We start from the raw sequence: 26509 nt of genomic DNA, 5'->3' as shown, positions 1-26509 counted from the left end.
TCTCGTCCAGATTCAAATGGGGTACAACTGTAAAGCTTTCATGTCAGGTGGTAGGTGAAAAACGCAGTGTACTGCACCACCAGGAAGAGCGGATGGACTATCTATTTGAGTGTCTCACAAATGCAGGGACCTGGTCCCTGGCTGAGTTCTCTCGTCCAAAGATCTAAAATGGGATACAGCTGAAAAGTTGTCACGTCAGAGGTTGGTGAGGCCGTCAGTGTACCGCACCAATCAGAACGGACGAGGTTGTTTGTCCAACGGTTAATAACTCTTTATGGTTGACATAGTCAACATGACAAACAACAAATTAATTCATTCATTCAAAAGGAGAGAGATCTAGCACGTCTTCTCAAGAACTTACTAAGAAAAGTTTGCAAGGGACCTGGTTCCTGCAAGACTGCGATATGAAAAGGTGACAAGACAGCCGTCAGAAAAGCTGCCACCTCTGATGTGGCAGGTGCACAACTTTCCTGAACAGTAGGCTCTCAGCCAATGGGTGGTCCCAAGGGTTTTGTGTTCACTTTGATATATTCTCTTAACACAAAACAAAAACTTAAGATTTGGCAAACAAAACTTGAATTTTCAGAGAAAATTCATAAGCTTGAAAAGAAGGCCATCTTCAAGGAAGAACATTGCTCAACTCAACAAAGGGACCTGATAGAGTGAAGAAGAGTCTTTGTTGTATTTTGAGCTTTGTGTCTTATGTGCTTACATTGTAAATTTGTTCCTAATCTATAAAGGATTCATATCTTGTTTCGGTTTCTAAAAATCTAAATCGTCCAGAGGGTGGTGGTTCAGTGGGCAACCTGTGTGTTGCTTAGTCAAAATCTAAATCATCTAGAGTTAGGTGGTTTAGTGGGCGGTGTGGTATTCGCTTAGAAAAGTCTATATTAATCAGTGAGGGTTAGTATAGTGGGCAGTGTTGTATCTACTCTGGCTCAGCTAAGTGATCTCATTTTGTAAACTGGCTTTTACTTTTGCTTGGAGAAGATTAGTGGAAGCAGTTTGAAAAATCCTGTGAGACAGGTTGTGGTTTTACTCCCTTGAGCAAGGAGGTTTCCACGTAAAACACTTGTGCAGATCTTACTTTCAGCTGTTTATTTTCTGCACATTTTTAGTTACTATTCTTGCTCAGTCAACTAGTCAAGGACCAGGTCCTTGACTGACAGTGGACGCATACATTCCAACATAAAGAAAAACCAAACTAAAGTGCACTAGCATTTACAGTCGAGCAACTCCAGCTTTTAGAAGAAAAAAAATATTATAAATTTAAACCGTAAAAATTTTTCTTCCATCTGGAAGAAATTTTGGAAGAACTACAGGGCTATCAGTTATTAGGATCTCAAATTTGTATGATTAAGTGAATGTAAGAATTTAAAATGCACACATGATTGTGTTATCTGTTCATAGATCAAAAGCCATTAGAGTTGTGTGAATTTTAACCAGTCGATTATACTCAAATGCTTGACAGATGACTTGTATCAAGAAATTAAAGACAAACTAAGCAGCATATACAGAACGGGAGTACCCGAGCTCTAATATGTAGAATGTTCACTCTCAATTGCTTTTCGAAGTACTGTAATCCCAAAACCAAAAAAGAAGGTTGAATATCACATAGTTATGAATTACTAACATGAACTCTAGTGACTGCACTCAGTGGCCAGTGCAAGTGTATATCTTCGTAAATCATCAGCTATTGATGTCTGCATTTTCATCAGTAATTGGTTCAAATGTTTGGATTTCGACCAATATGCCCATTAGGCAGTCCATTAGGAACTAAGAGTTGATTATCAACATTTTCCTCATTATTAGCGCCTCCATCTTGATTATCATTATTTTCCTCATTAGCGCCTCCAGCTTGATCAACATTTTCCTCATTAGGGCCTCCAGCTTGATCAGCATTTTCCTCATTAAGGCCTCCAGCTTGATCAACATTTTCCTCATTAGGGCCTCCAGCTTGATCAGCATTTTCCTCATTAAGGCCTCCAGCTTGATCAACATTTTCCTCATTAGGGCCTCCATCTTGATTATCATTATTTTCCTCATTAGCGCCTCCATCTTGATTATCAGCATTTTCCTCATTATTAGCGCCTCCATCTTGATTATCATTATTTTCCTCATTAGCGCCTCCAGCTTGATCAACATTTTCCTCATTAGGGCCTCCAGCTTGATCAACATTTTCCTCATTAGGGCCTCCATCTTGATCAACATTTTCCTCATTAGGGCCTCCATCTTGATCACCATTTTCCTCATAAGGATCTAAGATTTGACCATTAGGGTAAGTAAGCTTCTCCCTGCCACAAAATAATCATTTGTATTAGTAACACCTTACAACACAGCATATCGCATATGCATAGTCTCATTTTTCCAATTAAACTTACAACATCATCAAGAATTGTCCTTCCTCATAACGACTGCCTTGGGGGACTGCAATCTGGCGAAAGGAAAATTCTGTTTAAGCAACAAGCAACAACACACACAAAAAAAAAAAAAGGAAATGCAAATCCTCATGTTCATGAGAATCGATCAGATTAATATCTTACAAATTTCCACCCGAGCCGATCCCTACAGTTGACACAGAAAGTATCGACTACGGTATTGCCCTCTAGTAGTTGATGATATGACTCATTCTCTGGTACTTCAACATTAAACCTGCATATATATATACCTCAGACTGCAGATAGTTTTAAAAATAGGTAGCGTGAAATCATGAGACTTACATATCAGTAAAGATCCCTTGTAGCACGCAGGTTAGCTCCTGCAAAGTGTACAAAAGATGAAAATAAGTAGCAAATTATAACAGAGATACAATATTATATCTTACATATTGAAATCAGTAGCAAAGAATAATTGCAAAAAGAATAGATGGAAAAGCAGATGAAAATAGAATCCATACTTCATCAATTCCAACGTAATCTTTGAGGAATGCAACTCCACTTCCACATCCGCAATGGAAGTGATAATCAAAAGAAGGCATTCTGAATATCAAATCTGGAAAATGGAAAACTCAAGAAAGTTGAGAGAATGGAATGTTGATTCAGAAAAGACACTTCTTGAGGAGAGGGAAATTTGAACAAATTCTTTTTCTTTTTCACCGACTTAAAGTGTAGAGAATAAAATGCCGTTGCGTTTCTTTTTCTTTTTCTCACTAGGAAAATACAGTTGTATTTCAGTTTTGCATAACAAAAAGAGCAACTGTATTTCGACAAATCTCAATTTTGATCTCAAAAATGACTCCCCATTTATTAATGCATCAAAAATGGATGCGATCAAACTTTGAGAAAAGACTCAGTTGACATAATATCTCAAATGGTCACTCAACTACGGATAACTTTCTCAAAAGTCACTCAACTATGACTAGTTTTCTTATAAAGTTACTCAACTTTGTTTTATAACTCAAAAATCACTCAACTACGTGTAATTATCTTAGAAAATTACTCAACTATTGATATTTTACATAGAACGCCACCCCACCAATTTAGATAATTTTTTCATTAAATTTTGTTGACGAAAAATTATTTTAAGCTAAATTTTTAAGAAATAAAAAAGTTCTCATTGTTATATTTTTATTGATATGTCCCACTAAAATTAAGTAAATATATAATACAACAAAATTTAATATTATAGTTAGTAAAACAAAGTTATATCTAAAGTACCAATATAAATTATAAATACAGAAACAAACAACTCAATGAAATGATTAAAATTGACACTTTTTTTATATTTTAAAAATCTAGTATAAAATAAAGGCAAAATACATATATTGGACCCTAAACTTGGCTTCAAATTTTAACTTTGACCTCCAACTTTCATAGTGCACAAATAGGCACTTTAACTTGTATAAAATAGAACAAATAGACACACATGTCCTACATGGCATCCTACATGTCATTTTTTGTCCTACGTGGTGTCCTACGTGTATTGTGCCATGTAGGACTCGTGTGTTTACTTGTTCTACTTTATACAAGTTAAAGTGCCTATTTGTGCACTATGAAAGTTGGAGGTCAAAGTTAAAATTTGAAGCCAAGTTTAAGGTCCAATATATGTATTATGCCTAAAATAAAAATGGCATGTCAATAAAATTTAATGAAAAAATTATTTAGATTGGTAAAGTGACTTTTTAAGATGGACAAATTACTTAACTACACTCATTTACTTACCTTAATATCTATTTATCCCTACTTATTTTAAAATTTTCAAAAATCCCTTATTTTACCTATGTATCCCGCATGTATCCCGTGCACAACGCTATGTATCCCACTATGTGGAATGTATCAAACGCTATGTATCCCGCATGTATCCCGTTCACAACGCTATGTATCCCGCTGTGTGGAATGTATCAAACCTAATGTATCCCGCTATGTGGAATGTATCAAACCTAATGTATCCCGTGCACAACGCTATGTATCCCGCAAACATCATTTTTAAGGGATTTTTGGTAAATAAAAAACTAGAAGGGATAGGATGTTATTTAGTACTTATAATATGTGGTTCCTATAATTTATACTTTTAAGATTATAGTGAATTGCTTGAATACTTGACACTGGGGGTGGCAATTTCAGCCCATATAAGTGAAATGAAACCATTTTGCCCATATGAAATTAAATGGATCACTCATATTTTCTTTTCTTTTCTTAAATGGGTTAATATGTTCTTCAACCTATTTAAGCTCATACAAATATGGACAAAATGGGTTAACATGAAAATCCATATCCAGCCCATATAAGTGAAATGAAACAGATTTTTTTTTGTTTTTGGAAAACAAAAATATTTAGGGGTCGGTTGGTGGAAGGTGGGGGGTTGGGGGTGCCCGGGGGGGGGGGGGTAATTTTTATTTTTTTTGAAAAACAGATCTTTTCTTTTGTTTTTGGAAAAAAAAAATTAGGGGTAGGTTGGTGGCCGGTGGGGGGGGGGGGTGCCCTGGGGAGGGGGTAAATTTTTTTCGTTTTTGGAAAACAAAAAAAATTTAGAGGTAGGTTGGTGGAAGGGGTAAATTTATTTTTTTTGGAAAAACATTTTTTTTTATTTTTGGAAAACAAAGAAAAACTAGGGGTAGGTTGGTGGAAGATGGGAGGGGAGGGGGGGGTGCCCGGGGGAGGGGGTAAATTTTTTTTGTTTTTGGAAAACAAAAAATATTAGGGGTAGGTTGGAGGAAGGTGGGGGGGGGTGCCCGGGGGAGGGGGTAAATTTTTTTTTTGAAAAATAGATTTTTTAAATGGGTTGAAACCATTTTACCCAAACCATATTTGCCCATATTCTATTTGGGTGGATTGTAATCCAAACCATTTTTACTCAACTCATATTCAATCCATCCAAATTCGATCCAATCCAACCATTTGCCACCCCTACTTGACACATGACTTGAATATAGCGAATGGTAGATCTAACAAGTAAGTGGTCAGTCTCAAAAATGAATTGATATTATATCTGAAGTACCAATATAAATTATAAATACAGAAACAAGCAACTCAATAGTGTATTTTATATAAGAAAATTAACTTATAATTGGGTAATCAGTTCATTATGTCAACGTTTGAACAGTAGCTAGACAATAACAAAGATTCCAATGTTTTTAATTATATAAGAAAAATTAAAGTAGCAAATTATGTCGTCATATAAGAAGTAAATATCCACGTCTTGAAAATAAGCAGCAACTAACCACTAATCTAGTAGTGCAATCTTATGAACCGAAGGACATTATTTGTACAAATCCGTTTGAAGCACTCGAGGTGGAGAAAGAATTAGAGTTAGTTGATTCTAGTCGTACATATATCTCTAATCGTGAAGTAGCTAAGATTATTCAAAAAAGTGAGGCTGCCATGTTGCTCAAACCCATTTCAGCAATCACGCCACCCATGGTCACATCGAACACCTCAGCTCATGAGGTCTCGAAAGAAAAGCAAAGGGAGATGAGTACTCCTAGGTGGGCTGATTTGGTTGATGAAGAAGAGCATGTTTCACCTCCGCTTTCGAATAGAAAATTAAGTCCATTAGCTTTGGAATTTGTAACTAAAAGTATAATTGCAAAGAAGAAATAGCAGGAGGCCTTAGCATCAGAATTTAGTCCAACTAGGGCTTATGATAGTGATTTGGGCGATGATTCTTTTGATGAGGATGAGGAAAAAAATAGGTTGGACATATGCTTTGATAAAGTGGTTGGGGATGGGGATATCTCACTTCGACATCAAAGAAGTGGAAGCAACAAAAATAAAGAGAAGACACATGGAAGGCAGCACAGTTGGGATGGTAAAGTGACAGGAGAGTTTGTTACAATGCACCTACCAATGCGACTAACAAAGCAGAGCCATATGACAGTGTCAATAGTTTCAACAAGATCCAATACATCCAAGAAGAAATGATGAGCTATCAAGTTTTGTTGGACAAATTTGAAGAAGAAGACACGATGAAAATACTTCAGGTTACTTTAGATGGGCTATCTATCAATTTTAATTCACGCATTTGTAAAAGTAAGTTTGAGGTTGATAACTCAACTTTCTTCTTCGATTTTATATTTGTGCATTTTTCAAGTATTCTCATTTGAATATCATCATAGAGTGTATTACAAATTATGTGATGATCATAGAATACCTAGTTCTCTCTAGCTCTTATTTTTTTCATGCTTGTTAATTAGTTGAGGTTCGTTGCCTCATTAGGATTGACAAGGTAAGGTCTAGGCCCCCTTGCTTGTACTTATTTCTATTGAGGATTTTTATTTTAATAAAAAACTGCTAGACACTCTGTCTAGTGGTATAAATTAAAAAAAATTGACATACATTTAAAATGAAGTCTTGATAAATGCATATTACTGCAAATCTAAATTTAATAAAATTATTTAGATTGATTAAGTGACTTTCTAAGATAGTTTAAATGGTAGATTATAGTGAATTGCTTGAATACTTGACACATGACTAGAATATAGAGAATGGTAGATCTAACTAGTAAGTGTTCAGTCTCCAAAATGAATTGTTTGTATTTTATTTTTAATATTGTTTATTCGAAACAACCTCTCTACATCATCACTCAGAGGTAAATGTAAGGTGTATACACTATTTCCCTAGACCCCACCGTATGGGACTACACTGGGTATTATGTTGTGAAGTAAATAGTACTGAACTTACATCCAAGATAAATATTCTCTCAAAAAGATTTAGTGCATTGGTTATGGGTTCGTGGAAATTCAATTGTTCTAGTTCATATTTTGTATTTGTCTAAAAAATTCATAAAATCAGTACATATTAGGAACTAAGTGATAAATTAGTGTTTTCGAAAATGATGATAGTTAATAACAAGGGTAAATTAGGATTTAAATATAAATTATCTCTTGATTTTCTAAATTGAAGAACTAACTATTTTTAGTATAGTGACAAGTATGTCTTAAAAACGTTTTTTCCTCTTGCTTATTCCAGCTATTTTCTCTTGAAAGTTTCAACAGAATCCAAGTTGAGATGAGCTCTGTTTTGATCTTAACTAATGCAGATGTTTGTTGCATTAAATCAAATACTGTCAACAAAGTCTAAGAAAATATCAGTAATCCATTAGTACTTTTAACCTATGTTGCTCGGACAAATGCCAACGGGTGTGTCAGATTCACCAAAAGTAGTGTATTTTTGAAGAATCCGAGACGGGTGCAGCATCAAAAGTGAAGAGTCCGCGCAACTAAGCTTTTAACCAGTTGATTATACTCAAAAATGCTTGATAGATGACTTGTATCGAGAAATTTAAGCCAAACTAAGCAGCATATAGAGAACATTAGTACCCGAGCTCAAACATGTAAAGAGTTCAGTATCAATTGGTTTATTCCAACCTGAAGTAATACCATATGTAGTGCAATCTCAAAACAGAACATCACACAATTATGAATTATAGCATTTTGTATAAGCAGAATATCAGAATGAGTAGGCTATCAATGTCTGCATTTTCATCAATATTATCTATTCCATCAGCCACTTGATCTATATCTTCGGTCGTTTCATTGGCCGGCCTCCATCTTGATCATGATTCTGTCCATTAGCGCCTCCATCTTGATCAACATTTTGCTCATTAGCGCCTCCATCTTGATCAACATTTTGCTCATTAGCGCCTCCATCTTGAACAACATTTTGCTCATTAGTGCCTCCATCTTGATCAACATTTTGCTCATTAGCGCCTCCACCTTGATCAACATTTTGCTCATTAGCGCCTCCACCTTGATCAACATTTTGCTCATTAGCGCCTCCACCTTGATCAACATTTTGCTCATTAGCGCCTCCACCTTGATCAACATTTTGCTCATTAGCGCCTTCACCTTGATCAACATTTTGCTCATTAGCGCCTCCACCTTGATACACATTTTGCTCATTAGCACCTCCACCTTGATCAACATTTTTCTCATTATCGCGTCTTTTTTGATCATGCAACGTTACATCATCAAAGAAACTAACCTCCTTCCTGCCACAAAATACTCATTTGAATTAACACCTTACAAGTCATACCACATATTATCATGTGCAGACAGTCTCAATCTGCAAATTCGTAATTAGAAACTTACAATGTCAGATAGAATCCTCCTACTCTACGACTCCTAGACGGTTGGGAGGCTGCAATCTGGAGAAATCATAAATTCTGTAATTTAAGAGGGAAAAAAAAGAGCAACAAAATCGTCTTGTTATCATGAAACTCAATGATCTTTAATATTACTAGTATCTTACAAGTTTCCATCCGAGCAGTTTTTTACAGTTAGCACAGTAAGCCTTGGCTAGGGTCATGCCATCTTTAATATATTGCTCGTTCTGTGCTTCTTTAACATTATACCTGCATATATGGCTCATTAGGCAATAAATAAAATCTCAAGATGTTGAAATTGCACGAGACTTACACTTCAGTAAAAAACCCTGCATTCACTAAGTCATCTACCTGCAATGTTTATAACACAAGAAAATAAGTTGATTCTGAGCTTAGTCAAGAAATATAACAAGTAGTGCTGAATTCATGATACAACTAGCTGCAGAAATTAAGGGATTGAATCGTACATATTGTCATCAAAAGACACCACATACTGATCCAATAGAACAATAAGTTGGTTCTATTTGTTTTTTTCTTTATAAGCGAATAGAACAATTCAGAAGAAATTAATTGAAAATTTGAAGTATCAAAGAACCACAAATCGACAGCAAGAAATCATACAGTAGAAATCCTTACAGTGTCATGGTAATCATGAACGAGTGCAACTTCAGTTCCGCAGTTATAACAGTAGATGTGATCATGCGGAGACATGTTTCACCTATTACAGAAAAAAGAAGAAAATGTAAGAGAAATATAAAAGCTAAAAAATCAATGGAAAGAAGAGACTAACTTCTCACCAGGGAGAAAAGAGCTGGTAGATCAATCAGAATCCAATAAAACAAAATTCAGTTCTTGATTCTTGAATACTACTAATTGAGAAGAGCTCTGTTTTGAAATGGGTTCACCAGCTCTGTTTTATAATCGCTCTGAAAAGAGTTGGTTGATCAGTGAGAATCTAAGAACTGAGAAGAGCTCTGTTTTAAAATGGGTGAAAATTATAACAGAAAAATCAGTTCTTGATTGTTGAATATTACTAATTGAGAAGAACTCTGTTTTGAAATGGCTTCACCAGCTCTGTTTTATAATCGCTCTGAAAAGAGCTGGTTGATCAGTGAGAATCTACTAATTGAGAAGAGCTCTGTTTTAAAATGGGTGAAAATTATAACAGAAAAATCAGTTCTTGATTGTTGAATATTACTAATTGAGAAGAGCTCTGTTTTGAAATGGCTTCACCAGCTCTGTTTTATAATTGCTCTGAAAAGAGTTGGTTGATCAATGAGAATCTACTAATTGAGAAGAGCTCTGTTTTGAAATGGGTGGGAATTATAACAGAAAAATCAGTTCTTGATTCTTGAATACAACTAATTGAGAAGAGCTCTGTTTTGAAATCGCTCTGTAATTGAACAAATTTTCTTGTGTGAATTTCAATGGTTAAACTAAAAACTTATCAGAGTATTAATGCGGAATGATAGATTGCCTGACATATTATTTAATTATGATTAGTTAATATATATTTATATGTTTATTATATTAAATTTTCTCTCTAGGCATAAGTTCAGTAATAGATCCCAAGGCACAAGTTATGCGTTAGTATTAATTTCTCTCTAGGCACAAGTTTTCGGATTTGTGTAATATAATTTATATAATGTAATTTCTCTTACGTCTACTTGCAGTCCCTACTGTGGCCCTTAGGCGGCCGCTGCCTTCTACTTGCAGTCCCTACTGTGGCCTCCAACTCATTTGTTTATTTGTTATTATATTATACTTACTCTGTCACATTTTATGTATTTTTATTTGGTCGAATATTTATGTAAAATATAGAATAAAATTTAATTTTATAATTTTAAATATAAAAAATAGATTTTATAATTTTAAATATAATATATCATTTCTATCAGATAATGTTATTAAAGACAAAATATGAACATTAAAACTAAAAATTGATTTTAACATAGAAATGTGATATTTTTATTTTAAAGTTAATTTAAAAGGCACTGTATCTATTCCCTAGTGTGTAGGACATATAGTTAGGTAAGGTAGACCATCATAGTTTTCATTTTTGTGAGGATTGAACACTTGAGTAGTTTGTGTGAATAATCAATTGTTTTGTAGATTTCAGTGGAATTATTTACATGAGAGGAGTAGTCATGTAATGTACATAAAAGTCTCAAGAAGCATCACCCAAAATGGAAACTTGTCAATTAGATCTAATTAAACAGTAGTAACATGTAGTTTGTAACTTCACCAAGAATTATAGCATTTTGTATAAGCAGAATATCAGCGTCTGCATTTTCATCAATATCATCTATTCCATCAGTCAGTTGATCTATTTCTTCCTTCGTTTCATTGGCGGGCCTCCATCTTGATCATTAGGACTCTGGTCATTAGCGCCTCCATCTTGATCAGCATTTTGCTCATTAGCGCCCACATCTTGATAATCGTGTTCATTAGGAACCTGTTGATAAATATATATATAATTGATTGTTCTATCTGCTCATAAATCAACTCCAGGGTGATGGTAAAAGCCATTAGATAAAAACCTGTTCATTAGGACCTCCATCTTGATCATTAGCACATCCATCTTGACCATTAGGACCTCCATCTTGATCATTAGCATCTCCATCTTGATCATTAGGACCTCCATCTTTATCATTAGGACCTCCATCTTGAGCATTTGCGCCTCCAACATGAGCATTTGCGCCTCCAACTTGAGCATTAGGCCCTCCAACTTGAGCATTAGCGCCTCCAACTTGATTAAGGCCCCGTCGATATGCACTTCCTAAGATATAACTTCGCAACGTTACACGATTCCTGAACATAATCACGGCACTGCCACAAAAAACTCATTTGAATCAACACCTTACAAGTCATCATATATATGTGTGTAAAGACAGTCTCAATTTGCAAATTTGTAATTAGAAACTTACACTTTCATAAAGAATCTTCCTTCTTTGAAATAGTCTGTCTGTTTGGAAGCTGCAATCTGAAGAAATCATCATAGATTTTGTATTTTAGTAAAAATAGAGGAGCAACCTGTTATCATGAAAATGAAATGCTCTTTAATATTACTAGTATCTTACAAGTTTCCACCCGATTAGCGAATTACATTGGAGACAGTAAGTTTCGGCTGTGGTTAGGTTATTTCCATCTTCAAGTAGACGAAATATAGGCTGGTCTACTACAACAACATATTTCCTGGATATAATACACACAACTCAGAAAAAAGCTTAGGCAAATCACATCACAAGATTTCCGAATTTCCAAGACTTACAGTGTTTTAAAGTACCCTCCATAACGTAGGTCCTGCAGCTGGACAAGAAAAGTTGTTCTGTTCTTAGTACAAACAGAATCTTCTTTATGAGAAATTAGTTCCTAAACTATTTGACAGAATCCTTACCTTAGGAACGTAATCCTCCGTACGTGCAATTGGAGCTTCACAATTTTTGCAATAGAAGAAATTACGATTACCGATAACTTGTCCATCAGCTATTAATTCTCGTTGCATTGTATCAACTTTGTGGATCAATCAACCTGTTGCAGAACAAATTTTCTTCAACAAAATGGAAGAGAAATATGAAAGATGAATCATCAATGGAAAGACTAACTGATTATGAATGTAACAAACAAGAACAGAGCTGCTGGAAAATGAATGTAACAAACAAGAACAGAGCTGCAAGCAAATGAATTTAATGGGACCTTCTTGATTCAAGAGCCAATTCCTAATAGAAAAAATCAATGGAAAAAAGGAGTAACTTCTCACCAGATAACAAATGTAATTAGAAATGCAGAAGACTGAATTTTATGGGATTCTTGAAGGTTTATATAGAAAATTCTGTTGTTGATTCTTGAATGCAAGTTGTGAACGATAATATTATTTTTTTCATTTTATTTGCACTCACATAAAATTTTATTCAGAGTAAAGACACCATTATGTACGTTTTTTTAGAAAATTATCCTTCTATAGTGGTCATACTTACAAATATTGTATAATAATAATGCTTTATAAAAAATATATTATGTATAAAAATAAAATATTTTGTCATGTTTGCTCATACATCAAAAAAAATTATTTTTTTGTGTCTCATTTTTTTTAATCGAGAAATGCCCGAGGATAAGTAGAGCAACGCTTAAAACTTTTACCCTCTCCACGAAAATACAATGATTTTGTCTACGGTGGAGTCAAAACCTTGATTTATGCTTAATTCATGTACCACTAACTTGATTCTGATTGCAAAACTAATCCTAAGTCAAAGGTCGACAAATTAAACTCAATGTCACTATTTTTGAACAACTATGAGTTGAGCCTTCTTTTTGCACTGTTATCTATATGAAAATAATGGTCATTTCGGATTCAATTATCAACTGTCCGTATCATAAATAGGATGGACTATTGATTCGGAAGGAAATGAATTTACATCTCTTTTCTATTCAATAATTCTTATTTAAACACCCCTTTTAAGACCCCGAAAACATTCCCTTTTTTAGGAACTAGGACCCACACTAGCATTGGATTTAGAAAAATGTCTGCAATTGAATCAGCCAATTACGACTTGCTTTGTAATCTCAAAATCAGAAGTACATCACACAATTATGAATTACAGTAGCATTTTGTAAAGTATGAACTCTATTCAGAAATTGTGTATCTTTCTAAATTTTGTTCAGCATGAGTAGGTTATCAATGTCTGTACTTTCATCAATTTTATCTATTCTATCAGACAGTTGATCTACATATTCATTCAATTCATTAACGGCCCCATCGTGATCATTAGCACCTCCAACTTGATCAGCATTAGCACCGTCATTTTGATCAGCATTAGCACCTACATCTTGATCATTAGGACCCTGCTGATTAGCACCTCCAACGAGGTCCTCATTATGCTGAAGCAACGTTGCATCATTATAGTAAATAAGCTTGTTCCTGCCGCCAAATACTCATTTGTATCAACACTTTACAAGTCATACTACATATGTGTACAGAAATTAGAGCTTACAATGTCATCACGAAATATCCGACTTTATAATTTCTGAACGGTTTGAGGACTGCAATATGGAGAAATCATAGATTCTTCTGTATTGAACATGCAACACACATTGCTTAGTGTCTAGACTCTAGATATATAAAACTGGATAGTAAAGCAAGTGAGGATCAGTATACTAAGACAGAGCACAATTAGGTCTGTCATAGGCAACTTTTCACTAAAGGATAATCAAGCATATCACTTAGAAGACAATTTATTAAGAAAAATGTCTGCATTTCATCATTAAATAATAGTTCATATGTCTGCCTTTAGATTAACTATTATCTATATTGTATGATCAACCAGTTGATCAGCATTTTCATTTAGTTTGTCGGTGCCTCAATCTCCATCGTTATCATGATCATCTGCCCCTCCACCTTGATCATGATGGTGCTCATTAGCACCTCCATCGTTATCATGATCATGTTCATCTGCCCCTCCACCTTGATCATGATCGTGCTCATTAGCACCTCCATCATCTTCTTCATACTCTTCATCTTCTTCATCTTGATCGTGCTCATTAGCACCTCCATCATCATGATTCTGTTCATCTACCCCTCCACCTTGATCATGATTGTGCTCATTAGCACCTCCATCATCTTCTTCATCTTGATCGTGCTCATTAGCACCTCCATCATCATGATTCTGTTCATCTGCCCCTCCACCTTGATCATGATCATGCTCATTAGCACCTCCATCATCTTCTTCATCTTGATCGTGCTCATTAGCACCTCCATCATCATGATTCTGTTCATCTGCCCCTCCACCTTGATCATGATCATGCTCATTAGCACCTCCATCATCTTCTTCATACTCTTCATCTTCTCCATCTTCATCAATATACATCAGCTTATTATTACAATCAACAAGTTCGAGCCTGCCACACACACAAAAATATCATATTGATACCTTACATATCATATTGCATTTGGCCTAATGGTAAGAAACTCACGCGTTCATCAAAAAATTTCCTTCTCTAAAATGCACAGTCCGGTTGCTATAAGGGACTACAATCTGAATAATAGATAAATATTTGTTAAAACGAACTGCAAATGAATAATACATTCAGCACGTACATAATATTAATTAGCAACTTACAAGTTTCATCCCAAGCAGCATTCCACATTTGACGCAGTAAGTATCAGCTACGGTATTTCCATTTACTTGTCTATGGTATTTCTCTTCATCCACTTGCACATTATACCTGCATTTACAAACAGAATAATGTTTAGGCAAATAACAAATTCGAAGTTGCTAAATGAAATCATGATACTTACATTTTATGAAAGACCACTGTCAACTCATAGTCCATCTGCAAAATTACAAGGCAAAAGTAACAATTTCATGACACAAATCGCAAGCAATTTCATCAAAATGTATACTTTGAATTGAAAAATGATATAATGTAAACGCAAGAAAGATGCTGAGAGAGTAAGAATCTATACGCTGTCGATGAAATCGTTGGCTAATCCAATTCCGGTTTTGCATATTATACAATGGATGACATCCTCTTTCGGATATTCATCAAAATCGACAAGATACAGAAATCCCATTGTATCAACTGTTACAGGACAAAAAACACATAACAAATGAAAAAGAATCAAATTGGAATGATGTAACAGAGATGATTGATAATGATAATTCAAAAAAAAAAAACACTAGCGACAAACCAGATAAAGAATGTACCAGTTTACTTCTGAATAAATAATTGATATAGAAAAATCAGTTCAGGAATGAATCGAGTTGAGAAGAGTTAAATGGGTTTTATAAGGGGTGAATGAAGTGTTTTTACGAAAAGACACCAAGAAAGAAAGGTTGCAATTTGAATAGCACCTTTTCACATGGAACAGGTTGTGACTTCTTCGATAAGTTGTGATTTTTCTGATGGTCGTGACTCTTTTGATGAGCCGTGACTTTTCCGAGAGATGGTGACTTATAAGGTTTAGCTATAAATTAAAAAAATTCTCTTATTTTTCTATATCTAATATCTAAGTTTTTGAACATATTTCTTACAAATAAATAAATATCGAGTCTTTGTCTGATTTACTACTGACATTAATTTCTGTTTTCGAGTAGACAGAAAGTTAGATCTTGAAGGTTAGAAGGGAAAGTTGAAATTGCTTCACGAACCCACAGAAAAAAAAATCTTATTTTACGAAGGTTGTGAAATTTGCCCCTTCACCAATGCACGACTTTTTGCGTTTTGCATTCGTATTCGTTTGTAGTTTAATTAATTTAAATTTATATTAAAAAATTTAATTAGAACATAAAATGTTTTTTTTTTTTATCAAAATTAATGCTAACAAATTGTGATCTCTTACTAAGGACGATGGATATATTTACCCCCACCAAAAACTTTAATATATAATACAATCTGAGGAAATATTTTGATGATAGTAATACACTTTCACCGAATATAAAGAACGAAACATTACCTTACCCCCACCAAAAATATTTTAATATATAATACCATATTAGGAAATATTTTGATGATAGTAATACACTTTCATCGAATGTGAAAAATGATAAATCATGCAGCATGTAAAGAACGATAGTATAAGAGCTAAAACATACCTTGTATCAATTTATATGGTATAACTCAGATTTAAGAGTAAAATTTTACTGTGAATTTAGATATAGAATGTTGAATTATTTTTATCATATTTGAAAATTATGTTAAAAAAATTATAATTTATAATAATTGAAAATTTGAAATATTTTAAAATCATAGAAGAAAAATCATGATAAAAGAACTAGTTTAACTCTCAAAATTTGAAACATAACGCATATATTAGGACGAAGGGATTAGTAAAACAGTTCGTGGTAGAAATCTACACTACTCATTTTAATTAGCATCCCTAGATCTTACAATCAACGGCTCATATTCAATTTTCGCCTCTCACATGGATCGACACTACCATCCGTCGATGACCAAGTAAATCCCCAAATAATAAGCGGCTACGATTTGTGCCCCGCCACATTTCAAACCAGCCCAATAAATATAAATACCCACCACCCAAAAGAGTTCACATCACCCAAATTCAAAACCCTAGAAACTTCTTCTTCATCAAATTTCTCTGTGAAAATGTCTGGTCGTGGAAAGGGAGGCAAGGGATTGGGAAAGGGAGGAGCCAAGAGGCACAGGAAGGTTCTAAGAGATAACATCCAGGGTATCACTAAGCCAGCTATTCGCAGGCTTGCTCGTAGGGGTGGTGTGAAGCGTATCTCTGGTCTCATCTATGAGGAGACTCGTGGAGTGTTGAAGATCTTTTTGGAGAATGTGATTCGTGATTCTGTCACCTACACTGAGCACGCCAGGAGGAAGACTGTTACTGCTATGGATGTTGTCTATGCTTTGAAGAGACAGGGAAGGACTCTCTATGGATTTGGCGGTTAGATTGGGGGTTGTATGTTGGTGCTATGGTGGTAGTAAATGTAGGTTTTAGTTTACAATTGCGTATAAGTCTGTGTTGGATCTCTGTAGTGTTGTTCTTATGCTCTAGATCTTGTAATTTCTCATTACATTATCAATGAACAGAGTTAGGTTTTGAGTACATTGATCGTCTTCCTGCTGTAGATTTATTTTTATTAATTTGTTGCTCTCAATGAATTATCATATGTGCAATTCTTCAGATCTTAAAAGAGAAACGAGGATATGAGTATGAGATCTAAAAGTAGTCAACTGTTTATATCAGAAATAAAACACTTGACATACTAGTTATTTGAATAGACGCTCTCTACAACATTTGATACAGTAAGTATTGGCTAGATTTTGTACTTGATGATATCCCTTGTCCTCTGCTACTTCAACATTAAACCTGCATATATAACACATATATAAAGGTCTGTAACATATGCGTTTACACCTCGAAACTGCATAAAAAAAGTTTAAGCTTGTTGTAAAACCCAATTTCCAAACATGAGACTTACACATTATTAAAGATGTATGTATGATTGATATCTGCAAAATATACAAGACAAGAAAATGGGCATAGTAAGTTGTTCTGTGCTCAAGAATATAACAGAGTGCTGAATTCATGATACAAATAGCTGTCAAAATTAAGGATCGAATCTTACATGTCCTCTTTGTGAAATGAATAGCAATTTTATCAAAAGAGACAATTCAGATCAGTTAAAGAACAACTACTCATTTGTGCCTCCTTGTTCATCATTAGGAACCTGTTCATTAGCACCTTCATCTTGATTATTAGGACCAATCTGGCTTCTGCCACAAATTACTCATTATTAGAACATCTTACAAGTCACACCACATATGTGTAGAGTCTTAATCTAAAAACTTGTAGTTAGAAACTTACAATCTTATAATGAATACTCCTTCTCTAATAAACATGCTAGGTTTGACGATTGCAATCTAGAGAAATCATAAATTCTGTAAGAAAAAAATTAAAAAAGAAGAACAAAATCGTTCTTTGGTACTTACAACTTTCCACCCTAGCAGGTTTCCACATTTAATACAGTAAGTGTCGGCTACGGTTCTGCCATCTTCTTCTACTTGATGATATCGCTTGTCCTCTGGTACTTCAACATTAAACCTGCATATATAAAGGTTTGTAACATATGTGTATATGCCTCAAGACTGCAGAAAAAAGTTTAAGCTCGTCTGTAAAACCCAATTTCCAAACATGAGACTTACACATTATGAAAGACCCATGATACAATCTGCAAAATGTACAAGACAAGAAAATGAGCATAGTAAGTTTCTTTGCTTAGTCAAGAATATAACAGAGGGCTGAATGAATGATACAAATAGCTGTCAAAATTGAGTATTGAATCTTACATGTCCTCTTTATGAAGTGAATTGTGCAATTTTATCAAAAGAGACAATTCGGAACAGATGAGACCAATTAAGAAGAAATTAATACATTTACTTTGGAGTATCAAAGAAAATGTCTGTAGCCCACAGATGACAGAACCATTTGGTGTGTTGATAATAAATTGCAAGAAATAATGATGCAGTGAGAGTGGGAATTCATACAGAAGTAGCATGGAGATCCCCGATGAATCCAACTTGAGTTCCGCAGATACGACAATTGATGCAATCATCATCAGGGATTTCATCGTAGTGAAGTATAAAGGGCCTTCCCATTGTTGAATGAAGAACCAACTCCTAATAGATATGTTACAGAAACAAATATCACAGGTGAATTGCTGAACTATGAATGGAAAAAAGACAAACTGATTATGAATGTAAAGAGAACAGAGATGATGGAAAATGAGAATTCAAGAAAGTAAAAAAATGGCTGGTGGTTAATACTTTTGAAAAATTAGTTCTTGATTCTTGAATGAATCAAGTTGAGAAGATCTTCAAAATGTCTGAAATACCCTTTAAGTTGTTAACATGATGAAAAGTTGATTAATTTAAGGTTTTTATACTTTAAAACAAAATTAATTTATATTTTACATCCATAAGTAATAATATTTTCCTATCATTCACATATTTCTTTACCACCACAAATTATTTATAAGAGGAATAATAATAATAATAATAATAATAATAATAATAATAATAATAATATAATAAAATAATAATAATAATAATGATAATAATAAAATAATAATAATGATAATAATAAAATAATAATAATGATAATAATAAAATAATAATAATAATAATAAAATAATAATGATAATAATAATAATAATAAAATAATAATAATAATAATGATAATAATAATAATAAAATAATAATAATAATAATGATAATAAAATAATAATAATAATAATAATAATAATAATAATATAATAATAATAATAATAATAATAATAATAAAATAATAATAATAATAATGATAATAATGATAATAATAAAATAATAAATAATAATAATATAACAATAATAATAAAATAATAATAATAATAATTAAAAAAATAAAATAATAATAATAATAATTCAATATGGGCAATTTGGAAATTGTATAAAAGAATTAAGGGCAAAAAGGTAATATACTTGGTCAACATAAAAGAGCTTTTAAGTTAAAAAAAAAAAAAAAAAACTCCCCTCACCTAGCTTTTAGCTTTTGGCTTAAAATAAGTCATTTTTGACTTAAAATAAGTCACTTTGATAATTGTCAAACACTCTAATAAGTCAAAAACTGGCTTTTAAGCTAATTTGACCAGCTTAAAAGCCCATCCAAACAGGCTCTTAGTACATCTTTACTTTTTTTTCGTTTACTTATGACAAGTACAGGTCTTCTCATAAGTGACTCTATTGGTCTAATTTCAGCAACGGAAAAGGGTTATATTCACCTCTCTATTATAAAAAATAAGCTTTGTTTGCCCTCCATCATACTTTTTGAACAAAATATACCCCTATAGTTGTATTTTAGAGTTATATTTACCCTTCACCCATTAAAACTTGTTTCAACTTTAAAAAGTCTTGTATATCTCGTGTTCTTGTTATAGAAATGGTCCTCTCCTCTTGTTGAGGATTCACTTCTTGAGAAATCAAGTTTCTACTTCCTCTTCTCCTTAGTTTAACACTAATGTATTTCAATTGGATCTACAAAATGAAACGTTTAATCCAGACCAAGAACAGGATATGTATTAGCTCTTAAACCTTTTGGCAGCAAGTGTTTTTAGACCAAGTGTTTAAAGATTTCAGAAGGTCACACATTTGCAATACATTAGGCAATTGAACCGCAGAAAGCAGAAACCCAAATAGCATATGCTACTAGTCATTATCAAAACAGTTTTCCCATCCTTAGAGAAAGGGGAGAAAACAGAAGCCGAGATGCCTAATAGCATACAGACTGTCAGAGCTCGAAAGCAGTAAATATGCTCCAAATATTGCAGATTTAGAGATTTCAAATGAAACAGATACCAAGCCTTGCATATTACTACAAAATGACCATATTGCTTTTACCCTTTCTAAAACATTTGCCACATGCTGAACCCTTAGATGCAGAAAGCAATTGAATTGAACAAAAAGTGGATTATGTTATCTGCTCATAACTTCAGGATAAGAGTAAAAGCTATTGAATCCACAATTCTCAGCATGTCTGTTAAAATCTAACTTCACCACATATTCGCATCAAGAAATAAGCAGCATTTAGAGAACAGTAGTATCAATGCTCAAACAGGTAAAAAGTTCAATGTCAATTGCTTTGTTCCAACCTGAAGTATTAATATGATCCCAAAATCAAAAAGAGAAAAAGAAATATCACACAATTATACATTAGCATTGTGTAAAGTATGAACTCTATTTCAGAAAGTGTGTATCTTTCTGTATTTTGATCAGCATGGGTAGGCTATCAATGTCTGCATATTCATCAATATGGTCTATTCCATCTTGGTCTAAGTCTTCTTGGTCTCACTATCCCGGCTCGATGTTGACCACGATTCTGTTCATTAGCGACTCCGTTTTGAACAGCATTAGCACCTCCATTAGGAGCCTGTTCATTAGCGACTCCATTTTGAACAGCATTAGCACCTCCATTAGGAGCCTGTTCATTAGCAACTCCGTTTTGAACAGCATTAGCACCTCCATTAGGAGCCTGTTCATTAGCGACTCCATTTTGAACAGCATTAGCCCCTCCATTAGGAGCCTGTTCATTAGCGACTCCGTTTTGAACAGCATTAGCACCTCCATTAGGAGCCTGTTCATAAGCGACTCCGTTTTGAACAGCATTAGCACCTCCATTAGGAGCCTGTTCATTAGTGACTCCGTTTTGAACAGCATTAGCACCTCCATTAGGAGCCTATTCATTAGCGACTCCAAAGACAGCATCACGCAACGTTTCACCACTCTGGTATATAAGCAGCTCCCTGCCACAAAATATTCATTTGAATTAACACCTTACAAGTCATACTACAGTCTCAATTTGCAAATTTGTAATTAGAAACTTACAATTTCATAAAGTATCTTCCTACTACAAAATACTCCGACTGTTGGATAGTCCTAACCTGAAGAAATCATAAATTCTGTATTTTAAGAAATATAGAGAGCAACCAAATCAAATGCTTTTTAATATTAGTATCTTACAAGTCGCCAGCCGAACCACATTTGACATTGGACACAGTAAATATTGAGTAGGGTATTTCCATCACGTCGTTCTAGATGACCTTGGTGATTAATTGGTGCACTATAATGAAACCTACATATAATACACAAACCTCAGAAAAAAGCTTAGGCAAATCATAATTTCATAAAATACCCAATTTTCAAAATCATGAGACTTACAATCTATTAATGTACCCTCCATACACTAAGTCATCCGCCTGCAACGTGTACAAGACAAGGACATGAACATAATGAGTCAAGAATTAAGGGTTGATGCAGAGAGAATCCTTACATTAGGAATGAAATCCTCGATGAATGCAACTCGAGTTTCGCAGAAATAGCAAAGGATGCAATCATGCATGCTGATTAGATGATCGGAAACTCCAAAACGGGACATTGTGGATTACAAAACAAATTTTCTTCAACAAAGAACAAAGTGGAAGAGAATTATATCAACTGCTGAAAGAATCAATGGAGAAAAAAAAAAAGACCGGTGGAAAATGAGAATTCAAGAAAGGAGAAAAATGTAAATATAGAAAAGCCACTTCTTGATTCTTGAATCCAAATTCACTGTTAATTCAGAAAGGAGGGAAATCCAACTAAATTTTATTTATACTTATATCTTCAAATACGCATGCAAAAAAAAATAAAAAAAAATAATGTCAGCTGATAGCTAGAAATAAAAGCAAGTTACTTATAATGTACTTCTTCCGTTTTTCATTTAGATGTCATGTTGCGTTTTTTAAGGGTGTGTTTGGCATGATGGAAAATGTTTTCCTGGAAAATAAGTAAATTTTTGACTTATTTTCTCATGTTAGGTTGGTGAGTAGAAAATATTTTCCGAAAAAAATATTTTAGTGTCTGATTTATGAATGAAAATTATTTTTGAGAAAATATCTCTTTCTTTTTTACTAGAGAGTAGAAAATAATTTTTGCATTGAAATTGAAACAAACTTAATTTAGTTTGGAGGGGGGGGGGGGGGTCGCGGGTAGGGGTAGGGTGGGGTGAAAAAATAAAAATTAAAAATTGGAAATATTTTTTAAAAACAAACTTTTTTTTTTGGGAGGGGAGTCGGGGTAGGGGTGGGATGGGGGTGAAAAACAAAAATTTGAAATTGAAAGTATTTTTTGAAAAACAAACTTTAAATTTATTATTATTTTTTTTGGGGGGTGGGGGGGTGGGGTGAAAATAAAATTTTGAAATTAAAAATATTTTTTAAAAACAAACATTAAATTTTTATTTTTCTTTTAGGGGGGTAGGAGCTGGCGGGAGGGGGGTCGAGGTAAGGGTGGGGTAAAAAAATAAAAAAATTGAAGTTGAAAAATGTTTTTTAAAAATAAGTTTTAAATTTATTTTTTCAACAAAAAAATTGTAATTTGAAGTTGAAGGAAAGTTTTGGAAAATGTTTTCTTTAAGTTTTGAAGGGAAACCATTTTCCTTGAATTTGAGGAAAATGAGTTGATTTCCAAAACATTTTACCCAACCAAACATGAGAAAATTGAAAAAAAAAATCGAAAATGTTTTCCTTCATACCAAACACACCCTAAGAGTCAAATTGACTAATTTTTAAAGCTAAATTAAATTATATTAATTTGATATTTTAAATTAAAATTTTAGAAATTCAAAACTATACGAAAAATACTATAAATTGCATCTTTTTCATATCAAAATGAAGAAAAAAATGCATCTTAAAATGTTGACTCTCAAAACGAAAACTATGGCAACTAAAAAATGAAAAAGTATTGTTTAACCTCAATGATGAGAGGCTTTTTGAGGAAAAAGGTTACGATTTAGATTAAAACGGACAATATCAGAAAAATTAAAATCAACCAATTTCCTTTTACTTAATTAGTACTTCCTCCATCCAATAATAGTTGTCTACTATACCATTTTGAGATGTTCAACAATACGTGTTCACTTCATGAAATCAATGTATAATCATTTTCGTATTACATTTTTCAAGACATTATATTTAATATATTCAAATGGTGATATAATAAAATTACCCTTCTATTTATAATTTTTTTTTAAATGTGCAAAGTTAATAGTGGATAAATATTGTTGGACAGAAGGAAGAGTAAGTAGGTAGTAACAAACTAGGAAAATCTATTAACATCCCTAGATCTTCTCTCACACGGATCGGATCCCCTTCCAATCTAACGGTTAATATTCAGTTTCCACCTTTCACATGGATCACCATTATTATCCATCGATCACCAAGTAAATCCCCAAATATTTAGCGGCTACGATTGATTTTCCGTCGCATTTCAAACCCGCCCACCAAATATAAATATCCACCACCCAAAGGAAACCATTTCACCCAAATTCAAAACCCTAGAAACTTCTTCTTCTTCAAATTTCTCCGTGAAAATGTCTGGTCGTGGAAAGGGAGGCAAGGGATTGGGAAAGGGAGGAGCCAAGAGGCACAGAAAGGTGCTAAGAGACAACATCCAGGGCATCACTAAGCCAGCTATTCGCAGGCTTGCTCGTAGGGGTGGTGTGAAGCGTATCTCTGGTCTGATCTATGAGGAGACCCGTGGAGTGTTGAAGATCTTTTTGGAGAATGTGATTCGTGATTCCGTTACCTACACTGAGCACGCCAGGAGGAAGACTGTTACTGCTATGGATGTTGTCTATGCTTTGAAGAGACAGGGAAGGACTCTCTATGGATTTGGTGGTTAGATCAGTTGTTAGGTGCATTAGATGTAGATCTACTGTTAATTTCTGCTGTTTCTGTGTTTTGGTATCTCTGTAACTGTTCGTAAGCTCTAGATATTGTAATTTCTCATTACATATTCAATGAACAAAGCTCAGTTTCTACAATTTACAATAAATATCCTCCAGTTGACTAATATCGTTGTTAATTGATTGAAATAACCTAGTGGTTAAGCATTAGCTTTGTTGCCAATATCTAATCTTCATGTTTCATGGTTGCAACTCCAAACCAGAGAGGACCATGTTTAATGAGTTCATGCTGATAGTGCAGCTAATTTCAAATTTGGTCTGATCCTTAGATCTTCTCAGTAAGCCATCTTTCGGATATTTGACTTGATTGAGTTGAATTTTGTTTGGGTTGTGCTCTTACCCTGGACCCTCAGCTTAAGAAAAACCTAAACAGTGACATTATTTTCGATAGAACCTTTGCTTAAAGAAGAAAAATGTTTACAAAATGGATTTGACAAATATAAGAGTAAAAGCTATAGCGAAAATAATTTATAAAATGAAAAGTGCTTATAAAGTACTCAATTTTTTTATTGAAATAAAAAAAAGTACTGGAAAGGATAAAAACATTTCAGGATTATATGAAGCACCAAGGTTTCATGGTGTAGTTGGTTATCACGTCAGTCTAACACACTGAAGGTCTCCGGTTCGAGTCCGGGTGAAGCCAATGTCTCTTTTAGTTTTTTATTTATTTCCCTTAAGAAGTTGCTTCACATGCGTAGATTGCGCATAGCATTAGCAAGTTGTTCAGCATCACCTCCATCTTGATCCATAGGAGCATGCTCAACATTGGCGTGTCCATTCTGTTCACTAGGAACCAATTGATGAACAACAACACCTCCACTTAGTTCATACAGAACCTGATCGATAGTAGCAACAGTTCCATCTTGTTCTTGATATATCATGGAATAATCACCCCAATAAACAAGTTTCTCCCTGTAACAAATTAAAACGCGTATTACAAGTCGTATCACATCTAGTTACATTTTGCATATATGCAAGGAACTTACAAATTCATCAAGAACCTTCCTTCCCTAATTTCCTGGGATGGTCGGGGCACAGCAATCTAGAGAAATGAATGAATTTTGTTAACTGCAAATCCTCTTGTTCATGGAAAGGAAATTAGGTAATTTGGGGATCTTACTAGTTTCAACCCAAGCAGCATTCCACATTGGACACAGTAAACATCAGCAACAGTATTGCCATTTACATGGCGAAGATAATTCACATTGTTGAGGAACCTCGCATTGAACCTGCATACACGCACAACATATATTCTTACATATAAAAATGTTTAATTGAATAATACTACTCAATTTTCTAAATTGCATCAACTCTTGAGACTTACACACTGTTAAAGACCCCTGTTCTACCATTTTGCACCTGCAAAAGGAACCAGACAAAAATAGTTACCAAAACATGTTGTTTTTGTGCTTAATCACATTTTACAAAGAGCAGATGAAATCAAGCAAGTGAATCACAACAACGACAAATCTCACAAGTAAATTATAAATCTGTCAAAATTATACTGCATGCTCTCGTGGAGGTAGAGAGGTTGTTTTCAAATACTTTACTAATTGAAAACGTAGTAAAGTAAAATTTATCAAAATAATTCCACATTATCCTAAATGAAGAGTTTTCACAGATCTACAAGAAAAATTCATGGCTAGCAGTAAACATCATAAACACCATTCTCATTGTAAAAAAAAACCATAAAAAATGAAATTGATAAAACAAGTGACAGAAAAGCTCAGAATATTCAAAAATGAAAGAAAAAACAAATGCAGAGAGATTGATGAGAAAAATTTATACGATATCAAAGTGATCATCAACAAATCCAACTTGGGTATTGCATGAATTACAATAGATTAAATCCTCTGCGCGAAAATGATCATTTATGTAACTAATCACCACCATTGTATCAACTTTGTCAATCAACAACCTCTTACAGAACAAAGAACAAAATGGAGAAAAAAGATCAAAGATAATTCACTGCTGAGAATAAATGAAAAAAGATTAACTGAGAATGGTTCTTTTATATTGAATTTGTGGTTCTTTTAGATTGGAATGACATAAATATAATTAATGTTTTTGTTCTTCTTTTATTCACTTCACTTATGACAGATAGAGTTGCAATTTAATAATGTGAGTCTTATGAAGATTTGACTAATAATTTTTTTCATTAAAATACTTGTTATAGAGTACGTG

At 33.7% G+C, this 26509-nt stretch overlaps 6 protein-coding genes, 1 non-coding gene and 1 pseudogene across 7 annotated transcripts; 3 read left to right on the top strand and 5 right to left on the bottom strand.

The window, feature by feature from the left end:
* Positions 1-1726: 1726 nt before the first annotated feature.
* On the bottom strand, positions 1727-9252 carry LOC125807748 (uncharacterized). Its single transcript, XM_049487488.1, has 7 exons — positions 9163-9252; positions 8855-8892; positions 8688-8790; positions 8528-8583; positions 7982-8427; positions 2092-2226; positions 1727-1983 (listed from the first exon to the last, which is right to left on the bottom strand). Exons 1-7 carry the CDS (start codon positions 9250-9252, stop codon positions 1727-1729), a joined length of 1125 nt encoding a protein of 374 aa, XP_049343445.1.
* A 4646-nt stretch (positions 9253-13898) lies between these two features.
* On the bottom strand, positions 13899-15768 carry LOC125807747 (uncharacterized). The gene is made up of 7 exons (XM_049487487.1): positions 15742-15768; positions 15005-15217; positions 14837-14871; positions 14658-14763; positions 14512-14573; positions 14252-14436; positions 13899-14158 (listed from the first exon to the last, which is right to left on the bottom strand). Exons 1-7 carry the CDS (start codon positions 15766-15768, stop codon positions 13899-13901), a joined length of 888 nt encoding a protein of 295 aa, XP_049343444.1.
* An 827-nt stretch (positions 15769-16595) lies between these two features.
* On the top strand, positions 16596-17113 carry LOC125807354 (histone H4). Its single transcript, XM_049487053.1, has one exon. The coding sequence runs from the start codon at positions 16645-16647 to the stop codon at positions 16954-16956; it is 312 nt and encodes a 103-aa protein (XP_049343010.1). The 5' UTR covers positions 16596-16644; the 3' UTR covers positions 16957-17113.
* A 589-nt stretch (positions 17114-17702) lies between these two features.
* Positions 17703-18666, bottom strand: LOC125807746 (protein yippee-like At3g08990). The gene is made up of 5 exons (XM_049487486.1): positions 18556-18666; positions 18214-18239; positions 18001-18112; positions 17876-17931; positions 17703-17784 (listed from the first exon to the last, which is right to left on the bottom strand). The coding sequence occupies exons 1-5, from the start codon at positions 18664-18666 to the stop codon at positions 17703-17705; spliced, it is 387 nt and encodes a 128-aa protein (XP_049343443.1).
* Positions 18667-20848: 2182 nt separating this feature from the next.
* On the bottom strand, positions 20849-21976 carry LOC125807717 (uncharacterized; annotated as a pseudogene).
* Positions 21977-23904: 1928 nt separating this feature from the next.
* LOC125807355 (histone H4) lies at positions 23905-24403 on the top strand. The gene has a single exon (XM_049487054.1). The coding sequence runs from the start codon at positions 23951-23953 to the stop codon at positions 24260-24262; it is 312 nt and encodes a 103-aa protein (XP_049343011.1). The 5' UTR covers positions 23905-23950; the 3' UTR covers positions 24263-24403.
* A 491-nt stretch (positions 24404-24894) lies between these two features.
* Positions 24895-24968, top strand: TRNAV-AAC (transfer RNA valine (anticodon AAC)). Its single transcript has one exon. It is a non-coding gene; the product is annotated as a tRNA-Val (tRNA).
* Positions 24969-25011: 43 nt separating this feature from the next.
* Positions 25012-26218, bottom strand: LOC125807716 (protein yippee-like At3g08990). The gene is made up of 5 exons (XM_049487445.1): positions 26114-26218; positions 25650-25684; positions 25446-25554; positions 25312-25367; positions 25012-25237 (listed from the first exon to the last, which is right to left on the bottom strand). The coding sequence occupies exons 1-5, from the start codon at positions 26216-26218 to the stop codon at positions 25012-25014; spliced, it is 531 nt and encodes a 176-aa protein (XP_049343402.1).
* Positions 26219-26509: the final 291 nt, after the last annotated feature.

Source organism: Solanum verrucosum, unplaced genomic scaffold (genome assembly GCF_900185275.1).
Source record: "Solanum verrucosum unplaced genomic scaffold, falcon-dt-bn FXZP01000183.1, whole genome shotgun sequence".
Classification (NCBI taxonomy): domain Eukaryota; kingdom Viridiplantae; phylum Streptophyta; class Magnoliopsida; order Solanales; family Solanaceae; genus Solanum; species Solanum verrucosum.
This window is presented reverse-complemented; position numbering and strand designations above follow the sequence as displayed.

Bases quoted from the DNA above. Each gene is read 5' to 3' on its own strand.
- LOC125807355 (XM_049487054.1), top strand. From the start codon at position 23,951: ATGTCTGGTCGTGGAAAGGGAGGCAAGGGATTGGGAAAGGGAGGAGCC.
- LOC125807354 (XM_049487053.1), top strand. From the start codon at position 16,645: ATGTCTGGTCGTGGAAAGGGAGGCAAGGGATTGGGAAAGGGAGGAGCC.
- LOC125807746 (XM_049487486.1), bottom strand. From the start codon at position 18,666: ATGGGAAGGCCCTTTATACTTCACTACGATGAAATCCCTGATGATGAT. The intron at 18,113-18,213 runs GTAAGTCTCATG...TTATATATGCAG, and splicing joins TCATGGGTCTTTCATAATGT to GTTTAATGTTGAAGTACCAG. The intron at 17,785-17,875 runs GTAAGTTTCTAA...AATTTGTGGCAG, and splicing joins GGAGTATTCATTATAAGATT to AAGCCAGATTGGTCCTAATA.
- LOC125807747 (XM_049487487.1), bottom strand. From the start codon at position 15,768: ATGCAAAACGCAAAAAGTCGTGCATTG. The intron at 14,872-15,004 runs GTATAGATTCTT...GTAATTTTGCAG, and splicing joins CCAACGATTTCATCGACAGC to ATGGACTATGAGTTGACAGT. The intron at 14,159-14,251 runs GTGCTAATGAGC...AAGATGAAGAAG, and splicing joins AGATGAAGAAGATGATGGAG to ATGATGGAGGTGCTAATGAG.
- LOC125807748 (XM_049487488.1), bottom strand. From the start codon at position 9,252: ATGTCTCCGCATGATCACATCTACTGTTATAACTGCGGAACTGAAGTT. The intron at 8,584-8,687 runs GTAAGATACTAG...TGATTTCTCCAG, and splicing joins AACTGCTCGGATGGAAACTT to ATTGCAGCCTCCCAACCGTC. The intron at 2,227-7,981 runs GCCGGCCAATGA...ATCAAGATGGAG, and splicing joins GAATCATGATCAAGATGGAG to GCCCTAATGAGGAAAATGTT.
- LOC125807716 (XM_049487445.1), bottom strand. From the start codon at position 26,218: ATGGTGGTGATTAGTTACATAAATGATCATTTTCGCGCAGAGGATTTA. The intron at 25,555-25,649 runs GTAAGTCTCAAG...GCGTGTATGCAG, and splicing joins ACAGGGGTCTTTAACAGTGT to GTTCAATGCGAGGTTCCTCA. The intron at 25,368-25,445 runs GTAAGATCCCCA...TCATTTCTCTAG, and splicing joins TGCTGCTTGGGTTGAAACTA to ATTGCTGTGCCCCGACCATC.